General features: G+C 39.4%; 1 protein-coding gene across 1 annotated transcript in view; it reads left to right on the top strand.

Moving 5' to 3' along the window:
• The window catches only part of C5 (complement C5), a gene marked incomplete at both ends in the record, with an annotated part of 89,465 nt that overhangs the window by 27,103 nt on the left and 38,339 nt on the right, over positions 1 to 24,023 (top strand). Inside the window, 11 exons of the mRNA XM_080709364.1 lie at positions 2,349 to 2,534; positions 4,188 to 4,391; positions 5,615 to 5,824; positions 5,948 to 6,097; positions 7,442 to 7,571; positions 8,985 to 9,047; positions 12,081 to 12,278; positions 16,692 to 16,782; positions 18,809 to 18,882; positions 19,630 to 19,769; positions 22,423 to 22,650. Coding sequence (XP_080565490.1) covers positions 2,349 to 2,534; positions 4,188 to 4,391; positions 5,615 to 5,824; positions 5,948 to 6,097; positions 7,442 to 7,571; positions 8,985 to 9,047; positions 12,081 to 12,278; positions 16,692 to 16,782; positions 18,809 to 18,882; positions 19,630 to 19,769; positions 22,423 to 22,650 — 1,674 coding nt within the window. The remainder of the gene's footprint in view (positions 1 to 2,348; positions 2,535 to 4,187; positions 4,392 to 5,614; positions 5,825 to 5,947; positions 6,098 to 7,441; positions 7,572 to 8,984; positions 9,048 to 12,080; positions 12,279 to 16,691; positions 16,783 to 18,808; positions 18,883 to 19,629; positions 19,770 to 22,422; positions 22,651 to 24,023) is intronic.

Consider the following 24,023-nt stretch of genomic DNA (forward strand, 5'->3'; position numbering starts at 1 on the left):
AGAAGAGAGGGGCTGGGGAGGCAGATCAGACCGAGCTCCTTGGGGGAGGCCGCCCCTCCTGTGGATACACCAGGCGTGGCACACTGCGGCCCGGCTGTGGCAGACGTCACACTGCCGGGGCAAGAGGGCCTTCTGTTAGACTTTCTGAATATGCATTATGTGTAAATACCACCCCATAATTCTGAAATTCAAAAAGTGCTAACATTTCAAACTGGTGGCAGGCTCTTTATGAGACTTGAACTGGAGAGAGCATTCCTGGAAAATAGACCCCTTTCTCTCAGCAGCGTTTGTTTCTGGTGTATCTTCGAGTGCACATTTCTGTGGTTCCCTCTGCCTCTGTCTAGTCTGGGCGCACACCTCTGCCTGGTCTCTTGTCTTTCTCTGCCGCTCTCTGTCCTTTCGTTTCTGACTCTCTGTGTCTGACTTTTCATCTCTTTTGCTTCCTTCCTTCTTCCTCTTTAACTTTTCTCTTCTTCCTCTACTTTTCCATTTTTAAATGCTGAGAATATGGATCGGGAGCATCTATAAGTTTTAGTACACTTATTACTACACTAAAAGTTTTAGTATAAGTGATATTACATATTACATTTCACTATACTTATTACACGTAAATAGCTAGTCTTTGTCCTTAATTTACAAAGCCTAGAGCATAATGTTTTGGGTTTTGTTCTTTGAAAACATATTACTTTTAAGAGTCAACTTGGGTATACAATCAGCCCTCTACATCCATGGTTTCTGTATCTGTAGATTCAATCACCAGCAGTTTATTCTTTTTATTTATTTATTTATTTATTTATTTATTTATTTGGTGGTACTGGGGTTCACGGAAGCCCTTCTACCTCCGGGCTACACTCCCAGACCTATTTTTACATTTTTTATTTGGAAACAGGGTCTCCTAAGCCAGCGCGCGCGGCGTGCTTCGAACCTGCACGATCCTCCTGTCTCCGCCTCCCAAGCGCGGGGTTTACAATCGTGCACCACCACGCCTGGCTACCCGCAGTTTAAACATGCACAGATTTCTTTCTCTTGTCATTATTTTCTAGACAATGCAACATAACAGCCATTCGCATAAGATTTACATCATATGAGGCATTGTGAGTGATCTAGACATTATTTAAAGTACAGGAGAGAATTGTACAGGCTGTGGGCATGATGACATTTTATATTTGAGACTTGAGCATCCTTGGATTTTCATATTTGTAGGGTATCTTGGAACTAATCTCCATAAGATAGTGAGGAGCAATTGTAATTAAAAAGTTTTGTTTATTACGTAAGTGCCACTCCCAAAGCAGGCCTTGAACATATTGTTGCTTCTTATCTACATACCTATATTATATTATTGTATAATATATAATAGAATACATGGACTATAGTTTTACATGATAATAAACTATAATATATTTTATATCACTGATTAAAGGAATACCAAAGTTATATTTGTAAAAACTATGTTCTATATAACTATGTATATATATATATATGTGTGTGTGTGTGTGTGTGTATATATATATATATATATATATATATATATATATATATATACACACACATACATATGCATGGTGGTGGGAAGTAGAAATTAAGGGGAAAATGTCTCCATTTATTGTTCCTCGAATCCATAGAATCATTCCCAGAAGCCATTGTTTTGCTTCTGTCCAGTCCTGAAACAATAAAAAAATACAGAAGTTGAGTCTCAGAGATCTTGTCATATCTTCCCGTCTGATATAATAAAATGAATGATATTTATGTTCTGAGTCTGGTTGAAATATGGGTGGATCCCATCAAGAAGGATTAAACTATAGAGAACTTAAACTGTGTGTGTGTGTGTGTGTGTGTGTGTGTGTGTGTGTGTGTGTGTTACTGGGCATTAAGCCCGGCGGCTTTCTATCTCTGAGCTGCACCCCCAGCCCTTGGGTCCCACTAGATTGCTAAGAGTCTTACTGAGTTGCTGAGTCTGGTCTTAAACTTGTGATCCTCCTGTCTCAGTCTCCAAAATCTACAGGCAAGCAACAGGAAGTGTGCTGATTCTTGTTTTGGAGCATCTTTCTCTCTTCCTTTCACCGGACTTTTCTACCATAGCACATAATCCCGTCATTACTTTTCATAATCTTCGTGAAGCTACTTGCTACCGCAGCTGTATAAACACTGGGATAATTGAGTGTTTTTCTTTAGTATCTGGTATGCCCGATGAATTTCAACTCCTACAAGCTGAGAACACACTTCTCACACTGAGTTAAACATAATTAATTTCTACATTGGTGGGGAGGCAGAAAGGTGACTTAAGAGTTGTTATGCTTTAAATGGCACGATGAGCCGTTGACATAGATTTGAATTGTTCTGACAAACAGGTGCAGGTGAAGGATTCCTTGGACCAGTTGGTGGGCGGGGTCCCCGTAACCCTGACTGCACAAACAATTGATGCAAACCAAGAGACAACTGACTTGGAACCAAAGAAAAGCATGACACATCTCAGTGATGGAGTGGCTTCTTTTGTGGTTAATCTCCCATCTGGAGTGACGACGCTGAAGTTTAACGTGAGCTGAATTCTCCTGCTATATTTTCTAGGGTGTTGTGTACTTTTGACTGTATGTTTTGGCTAGTGTGAAGAACAGATGTGGCAGATTTTACACATGAGTCCAGTGAATGGTTCTACAATTTTTCAAACAAAACAAATCTGCGAATTCACTGAATGGTCTTTGAGGAAGATGCATCAATCAATATTTTGTTTGAGAAAATATATTCTGTTTGTTTTTTCTTACATCAGACTATTAGAACCCAGAAGCTTCAGAAATAAGTATAGCGGTGAACATCAGTGGTAGGCAGACCTTCCTCCTACCCTCCATTGTTGAGCTCTTTTTCAGGGACACAAAAGGGTCAAATATAGAAGCCTCTCATTTTCCAATGCACGAACCACTCTACTTTCAAACTCTATTTGTTTTTTCTCCTATCCAATAATGTGCTTTGTTCCCAATCTCGAATCAGCTCTGAGCAAGTTGCCACAGGCCAACTACTGCAACATGCTAATACTGTCATCTACGCATCTCTTTCTAAGGACTTAGATATTGATCTAAGAGCTTTATCAGAAACACATTTTATACCCATTCAATCAGCATTTAGGATTAGGAGTTAGAGAGGAAGCTGGAGCTTCTAATCACTCATTTTTTGTGGGATTGAACCCACAGGCATTCTACCTCCAAGTTATACCCCTAGTCCTATATTTTCAAATTTGAAACAGAGTCTCACTGAATTGCTGAGAGCCTCACTAAGTTGCTAAGGCTGACCTCTAACCCGACCCTCCTGTCTCAGCCTCCCAAGAACTGGGGTTACAGGTGTGTGTCACGACACCCAGCCTGACATCTCTTTCGATTAAATAACGTATTGAGAATTAATAAATGACAACACAGAGATGTAAACTGAGACATGCCTCACACCAGAACAGGAGCCAGTAGCCTCCTGCTGCCGAAGTCAACTATTCCTGCCATGATATTCCTGCCACCCATGTGTTTTGTTTTGTTTTGTTTTGTTTTTTGTTTTTTGTTTTTTTTTGGTGGTACTGGGGTTCCTGGAAGCCCGTCTATCTCCGGACTACACTCCCAGACCTATTTTATTTTTGGAAACAGGGTCTCCTAAGCCAGCACGGCTGGCTTCGAACCTGCGCGATCCTCCTGTCTCTGCCTCCCAAGCGCAGGGATTACAAGCATGCGCCACCACGCCCGGCCAGCCACCCATGTTTATAAGCACTCATCTGTGTCACTATTTCACAATGAAACTGGGCCAGACATTGTGAGCAGTATTCATTCATAACTCCTGTCTCCCAGTCCTCACCCCCATTCCCTTTGCCTTCCTCTCTATCCTACCATCCCACCCTTTAAGAAGACTAGGCCCCATCTTACCATGAAATTTCAGGAGGGGTGCTAATACTAATACTTGTTTTAGAGCACCTTTCTTTCTTCCTTTTGCTGGACTTTTCTACCTTTGCACATATCCCATCATTATTTTCCATAATCTTTGTGAAGTTACTTGATAATCACAGCTGTATAAACACTGGGATAGCTGAGTGTTTTTTTTTTTCTTTAGTATTGGGTATTGTGACATTTAGAAATTTGTAAAGCAGATGATTTAAGGGTTATGTTTCACAGAGAGTGTGACTTCCAATCCACATGTCTTTCTGAAATTTTTCCTTTCAGGTCAAAACGGATACCCCAAATCTTCCAGAAGAAAACCAGGCCAGCAAAGACTATGAAGCAATAGCATACTCATCCCTCAGTCACAGTTATCTTTATATTGATTGGACTGGAAATTTTAAGCCTTTGCTTGTGGGAGAATATCTAGATATTATTGTTACTCCCCAAAGTCCGTATATTGACAAAATAGCTCACTATAATTACTTGGTAAGTACAAGAGTGACAGATTCGTCTTATTCCCCAGCCTAGAACATTTTCTTTACTTATATGTAGAGCAGCTTTAGAATGATCACTCATACTTTTGTTACAAAGCACTTTTAAGAACATCAGCTAATTTGAATATCATTTTTTCAAAAGCCTTTGAGACAGAGCATGGTTTCCATGACCGTGTCACAGATGGGGAAACTGAGAGGCAGAGAGGTTGCATGACTCTGCCTGATCATTTAGAGGCAAGGATTTTTATTTGAACCAAGGACCTCTGGCTCCTGAGCTGAACCCTCTTTTCACCAAAAAGATTCCTGATGAAATCGCACCATCTCTGCTCTATTTCATGGCCAAACATTATATGCCTACACTGTGTTCAAAAATGCGCATATCACTGGCATAAAAACGAGCGAGCCAAGTCCTGCTCTGGAGCGTTGAGTCAGTCGTACCTGTTCTAGTTCTGCAGCCAGCAACTTTGTTCTTGCATCACCTACATTAAGCAGGAGGCGGATCAATCCAGCCTGGTGGTAAAACTTGTGAAAGGACAAGCCAAACTGCCAAAGTCTGTAGGCGGGGCCAAAGGAGCAGAATGGTTTTCTCCAGTGGCGGGACCAAACCAGCAGTGATGGGATTTTCAACATTTTTGAAGGAACAGGAAAAAAAAAAAAAATAATGAGTACCATAAAAAAATAGTGACTGATGAAGAATTAGGAAAAATGATCACAGACTACATGCCAAAACTATGTATTTGGCCACGCTCTAGACAATTTAAGGGAATTTTGAAGACATTTTAGGTTCATGTAACATTTTTTAACCTTAGTCTCCAATTTAGAATAAAATCCATGGATTTGAAACCTATCCCCAAAATAAGATGCATTTGATCTACTTCCTATTTTTTTAATCAACAAAACAGGGGAGGGTTTTGTGACTGTGGGTTTCTTAAATCTGCATCAAATTTTGGCTCTAATTTTCTAATTATGTCAGTATGACTTTAGTTAGTTCCTGAGCCTCAGTTTCTACAATGTGGTAAATATTCCTATACCCAAGGTATATTGTAAGAATTCAAAGAATTAAATAAATGTGGATGTTCCTGGCACATAGGTGGGAATATACATAGACGTTAGTTTTATTTTTCTTTAGCGTACTTTTCACTCTGGCTCCAAGCTCCATCCTGAAGCACAGGTTTTGTCTTTGTACTTATTGTTTCCGCTGCTATTTATTTTTAGATTTTATCCCGGGGCAAAATTGTACACTTTGGCACAAGGGAGAAAGTTCTAGGTTCGTCATTCCAAAGTATAAACATCCCAGTGACACAGAACATGGTTCCTTCAGCCTGGCTCCTGGTCTATTACATCGTCACGGGGGAGCAGACAGCAGAATTAGTGTCTGACTCCGTCTGGCTAAATATTGAAGAGAAGTGTGGCAACCAGCTCCAGGTGAGACTCGCTTACATATCACCACTGAATTTTCTTCCGAGCAAAAGGGGCGTGAGAGCAGCCGCCTCTGGACAGTTCTGTCCCATACAAAAACAATCTTGTCTTTTCCAAATGACCTTGTAGGTTCAGCTATCTCCAGATGCTGATGCGTATTCTCCAGGCCAAACCGTGTCTCTTAATATGGCAGCTGAGTCTGATTCGTGGGTGGCTTTAACAGCAGTGGACAGCGCTGTGTACGGGGTCCAAGGAGGAGCCAAAAAGCCTGTGGAGCGGGTGAAGTGGTGCAGTCCCGTGGCTACCAGGGGGTGGGGTGGGTGGCTCAGAGCAGCGCTTCGCCACGTGTGGTTACCAGGAAGGCTGTGGGGAGGAGGTAAGGGAACACTGGCTGCTCTCCTACAGCCCACTCCGCACGGTGGCTCTCAAGTTTGCTACTGAGAACCGTAATGGTGACCGGAGAACGGTAACGGTCCTATAGTGCTTACCACTGAGCTTCTCAGGTAAGCTACGCCCATGTTGGTTTCCCAAGCCCAGGACAATTATTTTTTCTTGTTGTTCTAAATGTAGATCTAAGCACTTTAAAATAATAGGATCAATGTGGCAATTATATTTCTGAGGCCAAAGTGCCATCATTTAGGAGAGTTTGAGGATTAGGGCAGGGCGATGGTGGTGATGCTAGAAGCAGCACAGAGAAGCTTGGGCAGAAAGTTTGTTTGTTTGTTTGATTGTTTGTTTGAGTGATTACTCAAATCTGTGATGCAGAAGAATTTGAAGACTACTTAATTCTCCAGTTCCTGTTTATTTATTTAGTTTACTACATTCAGCTATTATTTTAGAGGTTTAGGTTTCTGTGAACAAGGAAGAAAGACTTGGAAAAGTCGTAAAGTGGAAAACATTCAGAGAGGAAGGAACATTTGGGATCAATTCTGCCCACACAACTATTCCCCCCATTTAGAGCCTGGAGCCCTCCCCTACAAACAGAAGAGATTATACTCCTTATTTATTTATTTACTTATTTATTTTTGTGGTACTAGGGCATTCTCCCCAGGGGCATTCTACCTCTGAGCTACCTCCCCCCCAGCCCTATCTTATTTTTTATTTTGAAACAGAGTCTTACTGAGTTAAGGAGGGCCTCACTAAGTTGTTGAGGCTGATCTCGAACCTGCGATCCTCCTATCTCAGCCTCCCAAGTGTTGGGATGACATGTGTGCTCCATTACGCCTGGATTCCTTTTTTATTTAATGATTTAAATATTACTTGGTTAATTCACTCCATCACATTTTCATCTATTTGTTTATTTATCCACTTATTTTAAACTTTTTATCAATTGCAAGTTGTATTCCGTATATAAGATACCATAAGTCAGTTTCTAAAAATCTTCTCAGCGAGGGTATTTTCTTAAGACTTAAGTCTTTAGTTTCATGTTGGATATGTATACGTTTATAAATACAAAAGGACCAGCTAAAGGAATAAATTTGGAAAGTCTGGTCTTTGGTCAATGAATACAGGAGTGCGCTGTGTACATCACAGGACTGATGTTACCACGTAATGACTAGTATCTTTAACTCTTGGTGGAGTGGTTTACACATCTGAAGAAGCTCTACACTGTCCTCTGCACAGGTGTTTCAGGCTGTAGAGAAGAGTGACCTGGGCTGTGGGGCAGGTGGTGGCCGTAACAACGCAGATGTGTTCCATCTAGCCGGACTCACTTTTCTTACCAATGCAAATGCAGATGACTCCCCAGAAAATGGTAAAACACTCAGCATTTTTACTACTGAAATTTACTTTGATCATTTGCCTCCTCCTTTACTTATGGAGGGGCCTACTTCCCCCGTTAGTAGCCTGGAAAAGGTACTTTAAAAACCATCTCCTCTGCAAGGCCTCTTCCCCATCCTATTTTAATAGGGAGGATGTAGGACCAGATCTCTTCATAAGCCATGTTATAGCAGCGTGTCATTGCACATTCTGACGATTATAGATCTTGTGTGATCCCTGGAACTAAGAGCTCTTCAAGGGCAGGGATCACCTCACAATCGCTTTCTTTTCTGTGATTTTAATATTTTTTTGTAATTATACTTGATACCATAGTATTCATGTTTATATTTGTATTAACACAGCTCAAAGAGCAAATAAGAAAAATAGATTACCCAACAAAAGCTTTGCTCACTCTCAATGCTTAAGTATTTCTCTGTAATCAATGGATCAAGAAGGGTCCAGGATTCTAAACCAAATTCAAGTGAAACTAAGTATATGACCATGTTTGTAGCAGCACAAGTCACAAGAGCCAAATTATGGAATCAACCTGGGTGTCTGTCAACAGCTGAATAGATAAGGAAAATATATGTTCACATATATATTATATATTTAATACATATATATGCAATGTAATTTTATTCAGCCATAAAAAAGAACAAAATGTCATTTTCAAGAAAATGGGTGCAACTAAAGAATATTATTATAAGAGATCAATCAGTCTCAGAAGGTTAAGGAGAATGTTTTCTCTCAAATGTGGAAGTTAGAAAGAAAATAGAAATGAGAAGAGATTGTGAATAATCGAGAAAGAAACCAGTAGAATAGTGAAAGGGGTTGGGGGAGGAGGCAAGGAGGGGAAAGGAAAGCTGATGAATTAAACAGTTCAAATTATGGCCAGGCATGGTGGCGCACACTTGTAATCCCAGCATTCAGGAGGCAGAGACCAGAGGATCGCGGTTCACGGACAGCTACCTGTTTCAAAAATAAAAAAAAAGACCAAAAAAAATAGGGCTGGAGATGTATCTTGGAGGTAGAATGCCCCTGGGTTCCATCCCTGGTACAAAAAAAAAAAAAAATTGCTGTGGCCATGTATAAAGATATCATTTCGATCTTACTGTGGTGTACTAGGAGGGGTCAATATAGGGGCAGGACCCATGTACAGGTTTGTTCATGAAACTCTGAACCTTACTATGATGTCTAATTAAATGCACCAATAAAAGTATAAAAACCCTGAGGTGTATGACACTGTATCATGCTCCCCACTATGATAAAAACAAGTCATACTATGATGTGTGGTACACAATGCTTAATTCAAAGCAAGCTCTCTTTCAAATGAGCTTAATTTCATGGGGTGTGTGTGTGTGTGTGTGTGTGTGTGTGTGTGTGTGTCTTTTTTTTTCTGTCCTAACAGATGAACCTTGTAAAGAAATTCTTCGGCCAAGAAGAAATCTGGATCAGATAATAAGAGAACAAGGTACTATAAAATCTTCACCTGACTATAAAGAGGTTATGATCATATCATTCAAAAGCTGGAGACAGCTGGGTGTGGTGGCACACGTTTGTAATCCCAATATTTGGGAGGCTTAGACAGGGGAATCTGGATTCATGGACAGCCTCAGCTACTTAGTGAGGCCCTTTGCAACTCAGTGAGACCCTGTTTCAAAAGAAAAAAAAATAGGGCTGGAGATGTAACGTGGAGGTAGAATGCCCCTGGGTTCCAATTCCAGTACTGAAAAAAATCTGGACACAGTAATCCTAGTATTTAGAGGCTGAGATAGAAGGATTGCCAGTTCAAGGCCTCAGCAACTTAGTGAGACCCTCAACAATCTAGTGAGACGCTGTTTCCTAAAAAGGAAGGGGGCTGGACGTGGAGTTTGGAGATAGAATGCCTCTGGTTTCAATTCCTAAAAAAAAAGCTGGAGACAATGAAACATTATATAATTTTCCCTAGTTCAGACGGAATGAGTGAAAAGAAAAACATACACTGAGGTCTAGCTTACCTCCCTCAGAGTGATTAATCCAAATAAACCCAGTAATTCATTTGACAAAGCCTTAATCTGAGCTCTTTATCATTTCCATCTCTAAAATATATGATATTAACTTTCATCTGTCTGTAAATATCATCTAACAATTAAAATCGTATTCTTCCACTTTACTCAAACAAAAATAACATGATTTGGTTAACTCTGTGGCATACCTATAAGTCTATTTCCACTGTTTCCCATATTTAATAGCTAATCACATTTTGGATTATTCTTTGGAAAGTAAGTCTAATGGGAATTATTTAAATGGCAATATAAAATTGTCCATCTTATGGTAGAAAGAACATTGGTCTGGGAGTCCATAACCAGAGTTCAGCTGATAATTCTGTGTATAGTAATGAAATAACTTCTTCCTTTGCATATGAGTTATTATAACTGTCCTTCATTTTCTGTTCTTATGATATGAAAAGGGAGAGTTTGAATAATATGAGCTCTGACAGTGTAGAATGATGTCTCTAGTGAATGTCTGCACATCATATGACATAATGTTTTTTAGAACCAATTAAAAATTCAGCAAAGTGTCTGGATACGAAGTTAATCTGAAGAATCAGAATCTTTTCTATATGCCAACCATAAATCCACTGCAAAAGAAATCCAGAAAACATTTTCATTCACAATAACCTTAAAAACAATAAAATACTTAGGAATAAATCTAACGAAGGGCTGGGCATGGTGGCACACGCTTGCAATCCCAGCATTTGGGAGGCTGAGACCGGAGGATCACGGTTCTCAGACAGCCTCAGCTACTTAGTGAGGCCTTTGCAACTCAGTGAGACCCTGTTTCAAAATAAGGAATAAAAAATAGGGCTGGGGTGTCACTTGGAGGTAGAATTTCCCAGTACCAAAAAAAAAAAAAAAAAAAAGGAATCTAATGGAGGTAAAAGACCTCTACAATGAAAATTATAAAACACTAAAGAACGAAATTGAAGATCTTAGAAGACTGAAAGATTTTCCATGTTCATGGACAGGCAGAATACATATCATCAAAATGGCCATCTTTCCAAAAGTGGTCTACAGATTCAATGCAATCCCTATTAAAATACTATGACCATTCTTCACAGATAGAGAAAAATCAGTCCTTAAATTCATTTAAAACAAAAAAAAAAAGACTCATAATAGCCAAAATAGTTCTCAGCAATAAGAACCATTCAGGGAGCAGCACAATACTTGGTTCCAAACTATACTATAGAGCTATAGTATAAAAGCAGCATGGTATTGGCACAAAAGCAGACACATAGACCAATGGAGCAGAATAGAAGACTCAGAAACAAATCCACACCCAGCCAATTGATTTTTGATAAAAGGGCCAAAAGCATACATGGAAAAAAAGATAACCTTTTCAACAAATGGTGTTGGCAGAAAAAAATGGAAATAAATCCAACTTTCTCATCCTGCTCAAGAATCAATTCAAGATGGATCAAAGACCTGAAAATTACACCAGAGACTTTGCAGTTACCTGAATGGGGAATAGGACCAACACTCCACATGTAGGCATGGGTAAAAACTTTCTCAACAAGACCCCAAAGGCACAAGAATCAAGGGTCAACATGTGAGACTGCATTAAACTGAAGAGCTTCTGTGCAGCAAAGGAAACTATCAAGAACCTCAGGAGAGAGCCAACAGAATGGGAGAATATCTTTGCCAGCTACTCCATCAATAGAGGACTAATATCTAGAATATACAAAGAACTCTAGAAACAAATAACCCAACTTTAAAAATGGGCAAGTGAGCCGGGCGTGGTGGCGCACACTTGTAATCCCCGCACTTAGGAGACTGAGGCAAGAGGATCGCTCAGGTTCGAAGCCAGCCTCAGCTACTTAATGAGGCTCTCAGCAACTTAGTGAGACCGTTTCCAAAGAAAATATAAAAATAGACCTGGGAGTATATCCTGGAGGTAGAAAGCCTCTGGGTTCCACCCTCAATACCACCACCAAAAAAAAAGGGGGGGGCAAGTGAACTAAATAGACCCTTTACAAAAGAAGAAACAAAAAATGGCCAGTAAATATAGGGAAAAAATGTTCAACATCATTAGCAGAGAGATGAAAATCAAAATTAGCCTGAGATTTCACCTCACCCCAGCTGGAATGTTGGAAATAGTGAGATATGTAGCTTACAGAAGGAAATTCCTGTGCAGTAATGAGAGTTATCTTTAAATATGTAAAGGCTGATACTTAACATTTCAAAGAAGGCTGAACCCAAAGTGCCAGTTTCAGAAGTTTGTATTTAAGTTGGTTGCAGGAAGCCCTACAACCATTTATTGGAATTGGATTGGACGACCTGCTAGGGTCACATTCTCCCCATCCCTAGGGTAGTTCCAAGGACAGGCTAGGTAGTCAACAAACTATGGCTATGGTGGGTAAGAGGGTCATTTGATAGTAGAAACCAAGTATCTCTTGCGATTCCTTCTAAGCCTGAGATGTTCTGACTCTATATAACCAAGGGCAAATGTATTATTAACTTTTCAGCTGCTAAGTATCAACATCAAAGGCCAAAGAAATGTTGTTACGCTGGAGCCCATCATAATCCCGATGAAACCTGCGCACAGCGAGTTGCACGAATCACTTTAGGCCCACATTGCATCAGAGCTTTCAATGAATGTTGTATCATCGCAAACAAGTTCCGAGCTGAAAGCCCTCATAAACATATCCAGTTGGGAAGAGTCCGTAAGTAGGATATTTGCTCTCACAATTCTGCCCGAGATGGGACAGTTTGTACAATTTGCTGCTACAAAAGGCAGTTTGCTTGCTCCAGTTAAAACTGATAATTAGAAAAGATAACTTGTAAATTCCCAAAAGAAAAAAAAATCTATTATTTTGAAGAGGTATAGTACAGAGCAAAGTACACTAGTCCCAGTAGAAACCCAAAGCCAACTCATTCTGTAAACATTAATGATGATTTATCCTCTCTGACCTTCAAACTTGAACCAGAGATGTCTACTACACTTTTGAGTTCTAACACTCTGTGGTTCTATTATTACAACCATTAAAATTATTTTTATACATATACCAACCAAGCATAGCAAAAAGTTTCTAGATCTAGCATAAAAGATTAAGGGTAGTTACTATAAAAGTTGAATATAACTATTATATTATATATATATTATATATTTATATAAAAGTTGAATAACTATTCTAGTTATTCAGACAATATATGTTCTGCAAATTTATAGAAATCTCATTAACATGTTTTCAGAACTTTTAGGACTTTTCTTTCACTTACATATCATCGTTAAGAAAGCAAACAGAAGTAGACAGTCTTTAAGAAAACATAAACTGAGACAGGAGGACCGCAGGTTTGAGACCAGCCTCAGCAACTTGGCGAGGCCCTCAACAACTTAGTGAGAACATGTTTCAAAATTAAAAAAAATAATCGGATTGGGAGTGTAGCTCAAAAATAGAATGCCCTGTTCAATCAGAAAGAAAGAAAGAAAGAAAGAAAGAAAGAAAGAAAGAAAGAAAGAAAGAAGAAAGAAACCTTTGATTTTTATTATGATTGTTTAAGTGATTGTGTTTCTTAATAATTAATTTTTTATTGGTGCATTGTAGTCATACATCTTAATGAGATAAAAGATGGTGGAGACATACATGCACACATCACCCATTTAGCCCTTAACCAATCCCCACCCTTTCCCTCCCCTCCCTCCTTCCCATGCTTGGCTTAGTGATTGACTTTGATACATTTAAGTACATCATATGCTTTAGTTTCCCTCTTCCCCTCTCCCATCCCCTCAGTTAGGTCGCCTTATTTGCTCCTCTATAGAATCTCCTTCTTCACCTAGAGTTCCCCCTGTTACCCATTTCTCCCTAGCTTTCACATATTAGGGAAAGCATCCGATTTCTTATTTTTTGTGACTGACTAATCTCACTTAGCATAATGTCCTCCAGTTCTATCCATTTCCCTGTAAATGATATAATTGTGTTTTTTTTATGGCTGAGTTAAATTCCATTGTGTACATATCCCACAGTTTTGTAATCCATTCATCTGTTGATGGACATCTTGGCTGGTTCCATAGTTCGGCTATGGTGAATTGTGCAGCTATGAACATAGATACACATGCATTAGTTTGGTAGTTTGGTTTCCTATCTTTTGGATAGATACCCAGAAGTGGCATTGCTGGATCAAATGGTAGATTTGTTCCCATTCTTCTGAGGATTCTCCATACTGTTTTCCAAAGTGGTTTCCCTAATTTGCAATCTCACCAACAATGTCTTAGAGTTCCCACTCCTCCACATCCTCACCAGCATCTGTTGTTGTTTGTGTTTTGAATAATTGCATTCTAGTTGGAGTTAGGTGGAATTTCAGGGTAGTTTTGATTTGCATCTTCCTGAATGCTAATGATGTTGAGCATTTTTTCATGCATTTAGTGGTCATTTGAATTTCTTCTTTCATGAAGTGTCTATTTAATTCACTTGCCTATTTTTTGATTGGGTTATTTCTTTTCTTAGTGCTGAGTTTCTTGAGTTCTCTGTATATTCTAGATATTAGTACTCTATTGAAGGTGTAGGTGGCAAAAATCTTCTCCCATTCTGTTGGCTCCCGTTTGAGGTTCTTAACAGTTTACTTTGCTGTACAGAGCTCTTCAGTTTCATGCAATCCCACATATTGATTCACCTTTTAATTTCTTGTGCCTTTGGGGTCTTGTTGAGAAAGTTTTTATCTGTGCCTATGTGTTGCAGTGGTGGACTTATTCCTCTTAAAGGAGCCTCAAGGTCTCTGGTCCAATTTCCAAGGCTTTGATCCATCTTGAATTGACTCTTGTGAAGGGTGAGAAAGTGGGATTTATTTACATTTTTCTGCAAATGGTTAACCAGTTTTGCCAACACCATTTGTTGAACAGGCTATCTTTTTTTCAGTGTATGTTTTTGGCCCCTTTGTCAAAAATCAATTGGCGGTAAGTGTGGATTTGTTTCTGAGTCTTCTATTTTGCTCCATTGGTCTATGTATCTGTTTTTGTGCCAGTAGCGTGCTGTTTTTTTTATTACAGTGGCTTTGTGGTATAGTTTAAAATCAGGTATTGTGATTCCTCCTAATGTTTTTTGTTGCTGAGAACTACTTTGGCTATTCTGGATATTTTGTTGTTCTAATTACTTTAAGGACTGATTTTTCTATGTCTGTAAGGAATGATCTTGGTAATTTAATGGGTATTACATTGAATCTGTAGATCACTCTTGGAAGTATGGCCATTTTGATGGTATTTATTCTGCCTATCCATGAACATGGAAGATCTTTCCATCTTCTAAGATGTTCGATTTCTTTTTTCAGTGTTTTATAATTTTCTTTGTAAAAGTCTTTTACCTCCTTGGTTAAGATTATTCCTAAGCATTTTTTTTGTAGGAAATCCTGAGTGGAAGTGTATCCTAGATTTCTTTTTCAGTGGATTTATGGTTGGTATACAGAAAAGCTTCTGATTTTTTAAAATTGATTTTGTATCCAGACACTTTTGCTGAATTTGTTGATTAGTTCTATAAGCATTTTGGTTGAGTTGGGTCTTCTAAGTATAGTATCATGTCATCTGCAAATAGTGAAATTTTGAGTTCTTCTTTTTCTATTTGTACTCCTTTGATTTTTTTTTTCTTGTCTTGTTGCTCTGGCTAGAGTCTCAAGTACTATATTGAAGAGAAGAGGTGATAATGGACACCCTTGTCTTGTTCCTGTTTTTAGGGAGAATTCTTGAAGTTTTTCCCCATTTTATATGATGTTGGCTGTGGGCTTATTGTAGATTGCTACTTCTATTCCGATTCTCTGCAGTGCTTTTATTATAAATGGATGTTGGATTTTATCAAATGCTTTTTCAGCATCTATCGAAATGATCATGTGATTTTTGTCTTTGGTTCTGTTTATATGATGAATTACATGGATTGATTTTCATATATTGAATTGTGTTTCTTAAATACTGTCCATGTCAATAAATGGACACATTTCTACAAATAAAAATGTAATGGCCATTTTCAAAACCATATCATTATAAATATTTCACATTTTCACATTTTTACATTTTTGTTTACTACAGGAATCATATTAATGGATAATCTAGTGCTTATATGTCTATATATACATATACAGTTGTTTTTTTTTTTTTGCAGCACTGGGGATAGAAGCCAGGGGCATTCTACCTTCAAAATACACCCTTAGCCCTATTTTTTATTCTTTATTTTGAAACAGAGTCTCACTAAGTTGCAGAGGGCCTCATTTAGTAGCAGAGGCTGGCCTCGAACCATGATCCATGATCCTCCTTTTTCAGCCTCCCAAGTACTGGGATTACAAGTGTGCACCACCACGCCTGGCTATGCTTACATTTTTTCACTGCCCATTTTTTGCCTCTAATGTGTTGGTTGGCTTCAACTGCATGGAGCGCCTCTCTGCACCTCCTCTTCACTGGCCACTCTGCCTCTCATTCTAGACAGCCTGGCCTCCCCAGCCTCCTATCTGTGCTTTCTTAAGTCAGACTCTGCATCTGTGTGGCCTCCTTTACCTGACAGAGTCTATAAACTCCCTTTAGGCTGCAACCTGGGACAATTCTAGGGCTGCAGTCTCTCAGTGATGGTAGTCCTGTGCTGTTTATTTTTATGTCTTAATGTCTGACAACTGTTGTTCTCTGCATCATGTCTAGGCTCCTAGGTTTTTAGGCTGAGGGATAACTTCAGTCCATATCAATGCATCTTAGATGAAAGCAGATGTTCTGTCCATTTTTATTAAAGTAAATATAGGTAAATCATTGCGTTAGGACATGGAATCACATAAACTTCCCTTTTTTCTAATATAAATAGAATTGTTAAAATTATAGAAGCAAAACTAACTTTATAAACTGACCAGTTTCTTGCATTATCTCAGGAAAACTAAATATTTAGCACTTTGAGAAACAAATAATTAAAGATACTTTTTATGCTTTGTTTTGTCACGGCTATTTGTGGATAAATCTTAAGACCTTAATCGTTCTGTTTTTAAATCACTAAACAAAATGTTTTATTGACTTTTTAGGAAAAAAACCTTGAGTTTAGATTAATAGCCATATTTTTAAATTTATCTATAAGTAGAATTAACGCTTCTTTATATAATTGAATACCCCCCCACCCCAGATATAAGGGCCCTGTTACCAGTAACTCAACCACAAATCCGGAGCTACTTTCCAGAAAGCTGGCTGTGGGAAGTCCATCGTGTTCCAAAAAGGTATTTATTCTACTTCTCTGATGTCCCTGGGGGTGGGGGATGTGAAAAACACAAATGTGATGGCCACAAATCAAGGCCCTGCTCAGTTTTCCAAAGTTTACTTAAGAGTTAAGATGATCCTGCTATTTGGTCAAGTTTTGTTCTGTTTTGCTTCACTGTTTAGGATGTACTTTGCTCTGGTAATTAGATCTGGGTGACGTTAATTGTTGGTAAAAAAAAAAATGATGTATTCTGTGTCATTTCATTTCTCTTTACTATGCATTCACTGCTAGGGTTATATATACTAAACAGCATACCAAGCATCCGTTTTCATCCTGAAAACATCTGTACTATAAAACAAACATCGATGAACAAGAAGAAAGGTTTTCTTTTCTTTTCTTTTCTTTTCTTTCTCTTTCTTTCTTTCTTTATTTAGTGGTACTGGGGGTGGAACCCAGGGGCTTTTTACCTCTGGGCTCTACTCCCAGACCTATTATATACTTTATTTGGAAACAGGGTCTCACTAAGTTGCTGAGAGCCTCACTGAGTAGCTGAGGCTGGCTTCGAACCTGTGCGATCCTCCTGTCTCAACCTCCCAAGCGCGGGATTACAGGCGTGTGCCACCACGCCCAGCTTTTAAAAAATTTTTTATTGGTACACTGTAGTCATACATCTTGATGGGATAAAAGAGGTGGAGACATACACACACACATCACCAATTAGCCCTTCTCCAATTCCCGCCCATTCCTTCCCCCTCCCTCCTTCCCATGCTTGGCTTAGTGATTGACTTTGATATGTTTATTTAATTACATCATGTGCTTTAGAGAGTTTCCCTCTTTCCCCCTCCCATTCTCTCAGTTAGGCCGCCTTATTGTTTTCTTGTTGGAGTCTTTTATTTGAGACATTTCAGTGAAATGCCTGCTCAGAATCAGATACTAAAAACAGTGATGTACAGTATTGAGTCTCCAAGCCTCTCTGCCTCTAGTGGGCTCAGACCACTGGCTTTCCAATGAGAATTATTAAGTCTGTTTACTTGCCCGTCTTTCTCATTAAAATACAAATACCTCAAGGGAAAAACTAAGTTCAGATTACTTCTTTATATCCAGGATCTAGCCTAAGATCTACCCATACAGTCATGAAAATAAATGTGTTGAATAAATATACGTTGCCCCCGAACTCTTTTAATGCTTTATCATTATAGGTATTACACTGAAATGTATTTTATCTATTTAGCTACTTTTGCCACAAGATTGCAAACTATATGAGAGCAGGACTCTAAGTTATCAGTGCTGTATACTCAGTACTTATCACTCTGCCTGACACAAAGATGCTGGAAAACAGCTGTGAATAAATACACAGGCTCACCAGGCATGGTGGCGCACGCTTGTAATCCCCGCGCTTGGGAGGCTGAGGTAGGAGGATCGCACCGGTTCGAAGCCAGCCTTAGCTACTTAGTGAGGCTCTCAGCAACTTAGTGAGACCCTGTTTCCAAATAAAGTATAAGATAGTAGAGCCCAGAGGTAGAAAGAATAGAGCCTGGAGGTAGAAAGCCCCTGGGTTCCACCTCCAGTACCACCAAAAATAGATAGATAGATAGATAGATAGATAGATAGATAGATAGACAAGTGTAACCATTGTCAGAAATCTTTAGTTTTATCAGTGGTTATGCGCAATTTTCAGATGCATTGTGTTGCTCCCCTATTTTAGAACATACAATGGACATAATTTTTCTTTGTTTTATAAACTTTGGCTTTGCAATGTTTCAGAGGCATCCTTCTGAACTTGAATGTGTACCGTACACATACAGTATCTAAAAACACAGAATGGGATGAATATATATATATATATATATATATATATATATATACACACACACACACACACACACATATAGGCTTAATATATTTTTGTTGATGAGTTTTTCCTTAATGCCTGACATGACTTTGTCTTTTGATCTATATCTTTCTTCTAAAGTAGTATAAAGCAAAAATTCTGTTGAGTTAATCAGAGTTTTGCTGTATTTTAATATCACCATTTTAATTTCCAGAAAACAGTTGCAGTTTGTGCTGCCTGATTCCCTAACTACCTGGGAAATTCAAGGTGTTGGCATTTCAAATAGTGGTAAGAAAGCTTAAATTAAACTCACGTAAGAAGTGATTTGACTGCCGGGCGTGGTGGCGGACCCTTGTAATCCCCGCGCTTGGGAGGCTGAGACAGGAGGATTGCACAGGTTTGAAGCCAGCATCAGCTACTTAGTGAGGCTCTCAGCAACTTAGTGTAAATAAATAAATAAATAAATAAATAAATAAATAAATAAATAAATAAATGACTTGACTAGCAAGATATAGTTATTATTACTGTGTATTTAGTTTAGCCTGGACTTAGGTAGTATATCATTTTAAAAAAATATTCTTTAAGGTTAGTGTGGTAGGACACGCCTGTAATCCCAGTACTTGAGAGGTTAAAATGGGAGGATTGCAGGTTCGAGGCCTGCCTCAACAACTTAGTGATACCCTGTTTCAAAATAAATTAATTAACTTAAAATCTTAGTTTCTACAACTGTAATTTTATACTCACTGATGAAGCTGATAACGAATATCTAAAAAGATTTGGTGCTTCAGTCGATCAGCATTTTTGTGCCGTAAGTAAAGTATCTGTTGAAAAATGAAGTTTTCTGTTACTAACAATAGTTATTAAAATAAATAAAGGAGCAGAAAAGACAAAGGCACAGGGCGATAGTACAGAGAAAAACACGACCGAATCTTCTCTCTTCCTTGAAGTACAGCAAAAGCGAGACATTTCAGTCCTAATAAAGCATAGTAGGAATTCCCTAACAGGCTCCTGCTGTGCTTTTCCTTTGGGCTGAAGGGATCTGTGTTGCTGACACTCTCAAGGCAAAGGTGTTTAAGGACGTCTTCCTGGAAATGAAAATTCCGTACTCTGTTGTCCGAGGGGAGCAAATCCAATTGAAAGGAACTGTTTACAACTACCGGACTGTAGGGATGACGGTAAGCAGGTGTTGACGATCTGTTGGAGCAAACGGGAAGGGAACACTCTGGATTTCTGAGCATGTCGCGCACGTAATTGTACAAAGGAAAATAAAAATCAGCTTAGCTCAGCCACATAAGCCAAGCGTTTGACACATGAGCGGATGCAGGAGGAGGAGCAAAGGTGCAGAAGGTGCCCCTGTGACTCCAGTCTGAAGCAGAATGAAGTGCGCACGACCACCAGTGTGCTGTGGAAGGTTCAGAGTAGGAGGAGTTCATCTTCTGTTTCTTTAACTCCTGAGAGTTCCTTGATTTCCATGACTCTGGCAACCCTTTCTTTTCCCCCGTTTTAGCTAGTCATATGCACCTTCACTTTGCAGATGTTGTCATCTTCTTTGAAATCTTGATTTCAGATATCTCCCCATCCTCCTTTTTAGCCTTGAAACTCCTTAGCCCTTCCACAGCCACAGCCCTGCAGCACCACTGAGACCTCCAATTCACCGGCTCCGTCACCTGCCTCTCATCCACTGGCCCACTCCTGTTTTGACTTTAGTCCCTGTGCAGGTTAGAATTCATGAACCCTCCTTATAACCACCCCGATTCAACTCATGTTAGCGCCCTCAAATCTCTCACGCTCCGGGGTACAATCCACGAAAAACTTCAACCATGATGGGACCCATCATTTGTCTTCTCTTTATCAGCACGCCTCTAGAGAGAATTATATGGCAGCCAGGCTGGTTTCACTTAAAAATGACAGCCGCAAAGCCAGGCATGGTGGCGCACGCCTGTAATCCCCGCGCTTGGGAGGCGGAGACAGGAGGAACGCGCGGGTTCAAAGCCAGCCGCACTGGTTTAAGAGACTCTGTTTCCAAATTAAAAAATATATATAAAATATGTCTAGGAGTGTAGCCTGGAGGCAGAAGAGTTTCCAGGAACCCCAGTAACACCAAAAATAAATAAATAAATAAATAAATAAATAAATAAATAATAGAACTGGGGGTATTGATAAGAGGTAGAATGCCCCTGGGTTTAATCCCCAGTGCTGGAAAGAAAATGACAGCCACAAAACTATATGGAAACCCAATGTGGTCCATAAATCGAACTAGTTTTAAATCTCTAATTTTATTATAAGTTTTTATAATGAAATTATGTTGGATTTGAGGCTGGGCGTGGTAGCGCACCATTGTAATCCCCGCGCTTGGGGAGGCGGAGACAGGAGGATCGAGCAGGTTCGAAGCCAGCCTTGCTGGCTTAAGAGACCCTGTTTCCAAATAAAAATATAAAAAATAGGTCTGGGACTGTAGCCTGGAGGTACAAGTGTTTCCAGAAACCCCAGTACCACCAAAGACAGAGAGAGAGAGAGAGAGAGAGAGAGAGAGAGAGAGAGAGAGAGAGAGAGAAATTATGTTGGACTTTATGATTCTTCTGTATCTATTCTTCCTACCCTAACCAAAACAGGTTGGGGAAATCATTGATCTCCAGTGACCCACACTTGTCTACTTAGCTACTGTCCCACCCACCTGGGCTGCCATGGTCCCATGAAGGTGGTCAAGAGGGAGAAGGAACTTTATATTTTTAAGACATTCTTCAAAATTAGTTGTTGACTATTGACCTTCTTTCTTGTTGAGCTGCTTGATTTATTCTGGATTTTATTAGTTCTTAATTCTATCCAACAGATTTTGGAGAAAAGATTAAAAATATTCACTATTTGAGCCAGAAGCCATTAAGTCCTATTACTATCCCTAGTAATAGATGAGCACACAGAAAATTAGAGGGGCCACGCAACCTATAATACAGTTAATAAGAGAAAAACCACGATTCAAATCTAGGTCCTTCTAGAGCCAGAGTTTAGTTGAAAAATGAGGTAAAAAATGGGGAGTTAATAAAATTGGAATGGTAAGTTGGGGATATACTGGGCAGTGCTTCAAATGGGTCAAGGTATGTAGCTTTCAGTCTTTCATCAAACTAGCATCTATTGGCCATGAGAGGCTGGGCTAAAAGATATAACATAAGTTCTAGAGCACAGGAGCCTGAGGCTCCTACTGTCTAAAAAACAAACATGGCCGGGCGTGGTGGCGCACGCTTGTAATCCCCACGCTTGGGAGGCTGAGACAGGAGGATCGCACGGGTTCGAAGCCAGCCTCAGCTACTTACTGAGGCTCTCAGCAATTTAGTGAGACCCTGTTTCCAAATAAAATATAAAATGGGTCTAGGAGTATAGCCCAGAGGTAGAAAGCCTCTGGGTTCCACCGCTAGTACCACCAAAAAAATAAATAAAAATAAAAACATGTAAAGAGGCAATGTAAGTGTTCTCACAGCCTGGACAAAGAACTCCGGTAGCTTCACACTTGATGTAGAAGGTAACAATCTGAGAAGGTAAGACATCTCTGATCTGGTGCGGAGTTTCCAGGCATCCCTTCCATTACGAAGCTTCATAGCAGTTTGTGTGTACGTGTTGGAAAATTAGAAAGTCAGGAACAAGTTTTCTTCCATTCCTTAGACGCTAAAGAGTTAACTCTGGCATTGCTAAAGTACCAGGAGAGAGTTTGTCTCTAGATCAGCAAATTCGGAGTAAACTTTCCTAGAGATAAAGTATTTTTAATTTTTTTTGTCTAAAATACATGACTCAAATGATAAAGTATTTATCATTTATCATTCTCTGGTGACGTTTTAGTTCTGTGTGAAAATGTCTACCGTGGAGGGGATCTGTACATCGGGAAGCCCCAGCACTGACCATCAAGGGACAAAGTTTTCCAGGTGTGCACGCCAGAGAGTTGAAGGTTCCTCCAGCCACATGGTGACCTTCAGCCTGCTTCCTCTGGAAATCGGCCTCCACAACATCAACTTCTCACTAGAGACTTCATTTGGAAGCGAAATCCTAGTAAAAACATTACGTGTAGTGGTAAGAAGAACATGATTTTTTTTTTATCTGAGCCAGGTACAGTGGTACACACTGGTAATCCCAGTGTTTGGGAGGCTGAGACAGGAGGATCACAGATTGGAAGACAGCCTTGGCAATTTAGTGAGACCCTGTTTCAAAATTTAAAAAATGAAATAGGGCAGGAGGCCTACCTAAGGATAGAATGTCTCTAGGTTTAATCCCCAGCACCACAAAAGGCAAAAAACTTAAGTACCTTTTTCTGAAAGAAAAAAAAAAAAGTTTACCAATATCTTATGTTTACATGATTCAGGTGGGGGAGGGAGAGAGATAAAGAGTGTAAATGTAACAAAATATTAACAATTGAGGAATCTGGATGGAGGTTATTCCAGATTTTTTTTTGTCCTCATCTTGCAACTTTTCTATAAATCTGAAATTATGCTTCAATTTTTAAATAAAACAGTAACACTTGCTTATTTAAAAGATATGAATACCGAAAAAACACAGAGGAAAAAAAAATCACAATAATCCTTATACCCAGAGATTCCCAACTTTAACAGTTTGCTATAAGGTCTTCCAGATGTCCCCCACCCCCACTTGGACAAATTCAGAAAGTGTATGTTCACCAGGCTTGGTGGCGCACACTTGTAATCCCAGTACTTGGGAAGCTGAGACAGGTGATCGCAGGTTCAAAGCCAGCCTTGGCAATCAGTGAGGCCCTCCGCATCTTAGTGAGACCCTGTTTCCAAACAAGAAATAAAATCGGACTGGGATGTAGCTCAGAGGTAGAATACCCCTGGGTTCAATCCCCGGTACCACAAAAAAGAAAAAAAAGAAAATGTATCTTGAAATATATGTGCCAGGAATCATGTTAGATGCTAAAGACAAAGCAATAAAAAAGACATGGACCTTGCATGTAAAGAACTTACAGTCTATAAATGAAAACAAAAATGTGTTAAGTCCCACTGACCCCGCAGCCTATTGATAGGTCATCAAGTTAAGATTTTTATGCAATTGTGATTTTGCAATTGAAAAATGATATTAATTTAACGCATGGTAAGATACTTTGCGAGAGTGACATGGCCGATCAGTGGTAGGGCCTTCCTAAGTCTTCCTTCCCTGAGTCCTGTTTTCAGCTATAGATTCATTTCATGCGTTGATTGACTTCGTGCAAGGCACAGTCCTGAGCGTCCTTACATCGTGACTTCATGCAGAGACTCTGGACCTAGCTGCGTGGCTTTGAATCCTGGCCCCACACTTCCTAGCTGTATGACACTGAAGACATTACTTGACCTCTGTGTGCTTTGGTTTCCTCCTCTGTCAAATGGGAATCATTATAGTACTTTCAAATTTGTTTTAGAGGTTAACGAGCTAATAGATACAAAGCTCTTGGATCA

This window comes from Muscardinus avellanarius, assembly GCF_963383645.1.
Source record: "Muscardinus avellanarius genome assembly, chromosome: 13".
Classification (NCBI taxonomy): domain Eukaryota; kingdom Metazoa; phylum Chordata; class Mammalia; order Rodentia; family Gliridae; genus Muscardinus; species Muscardinus avellanarius.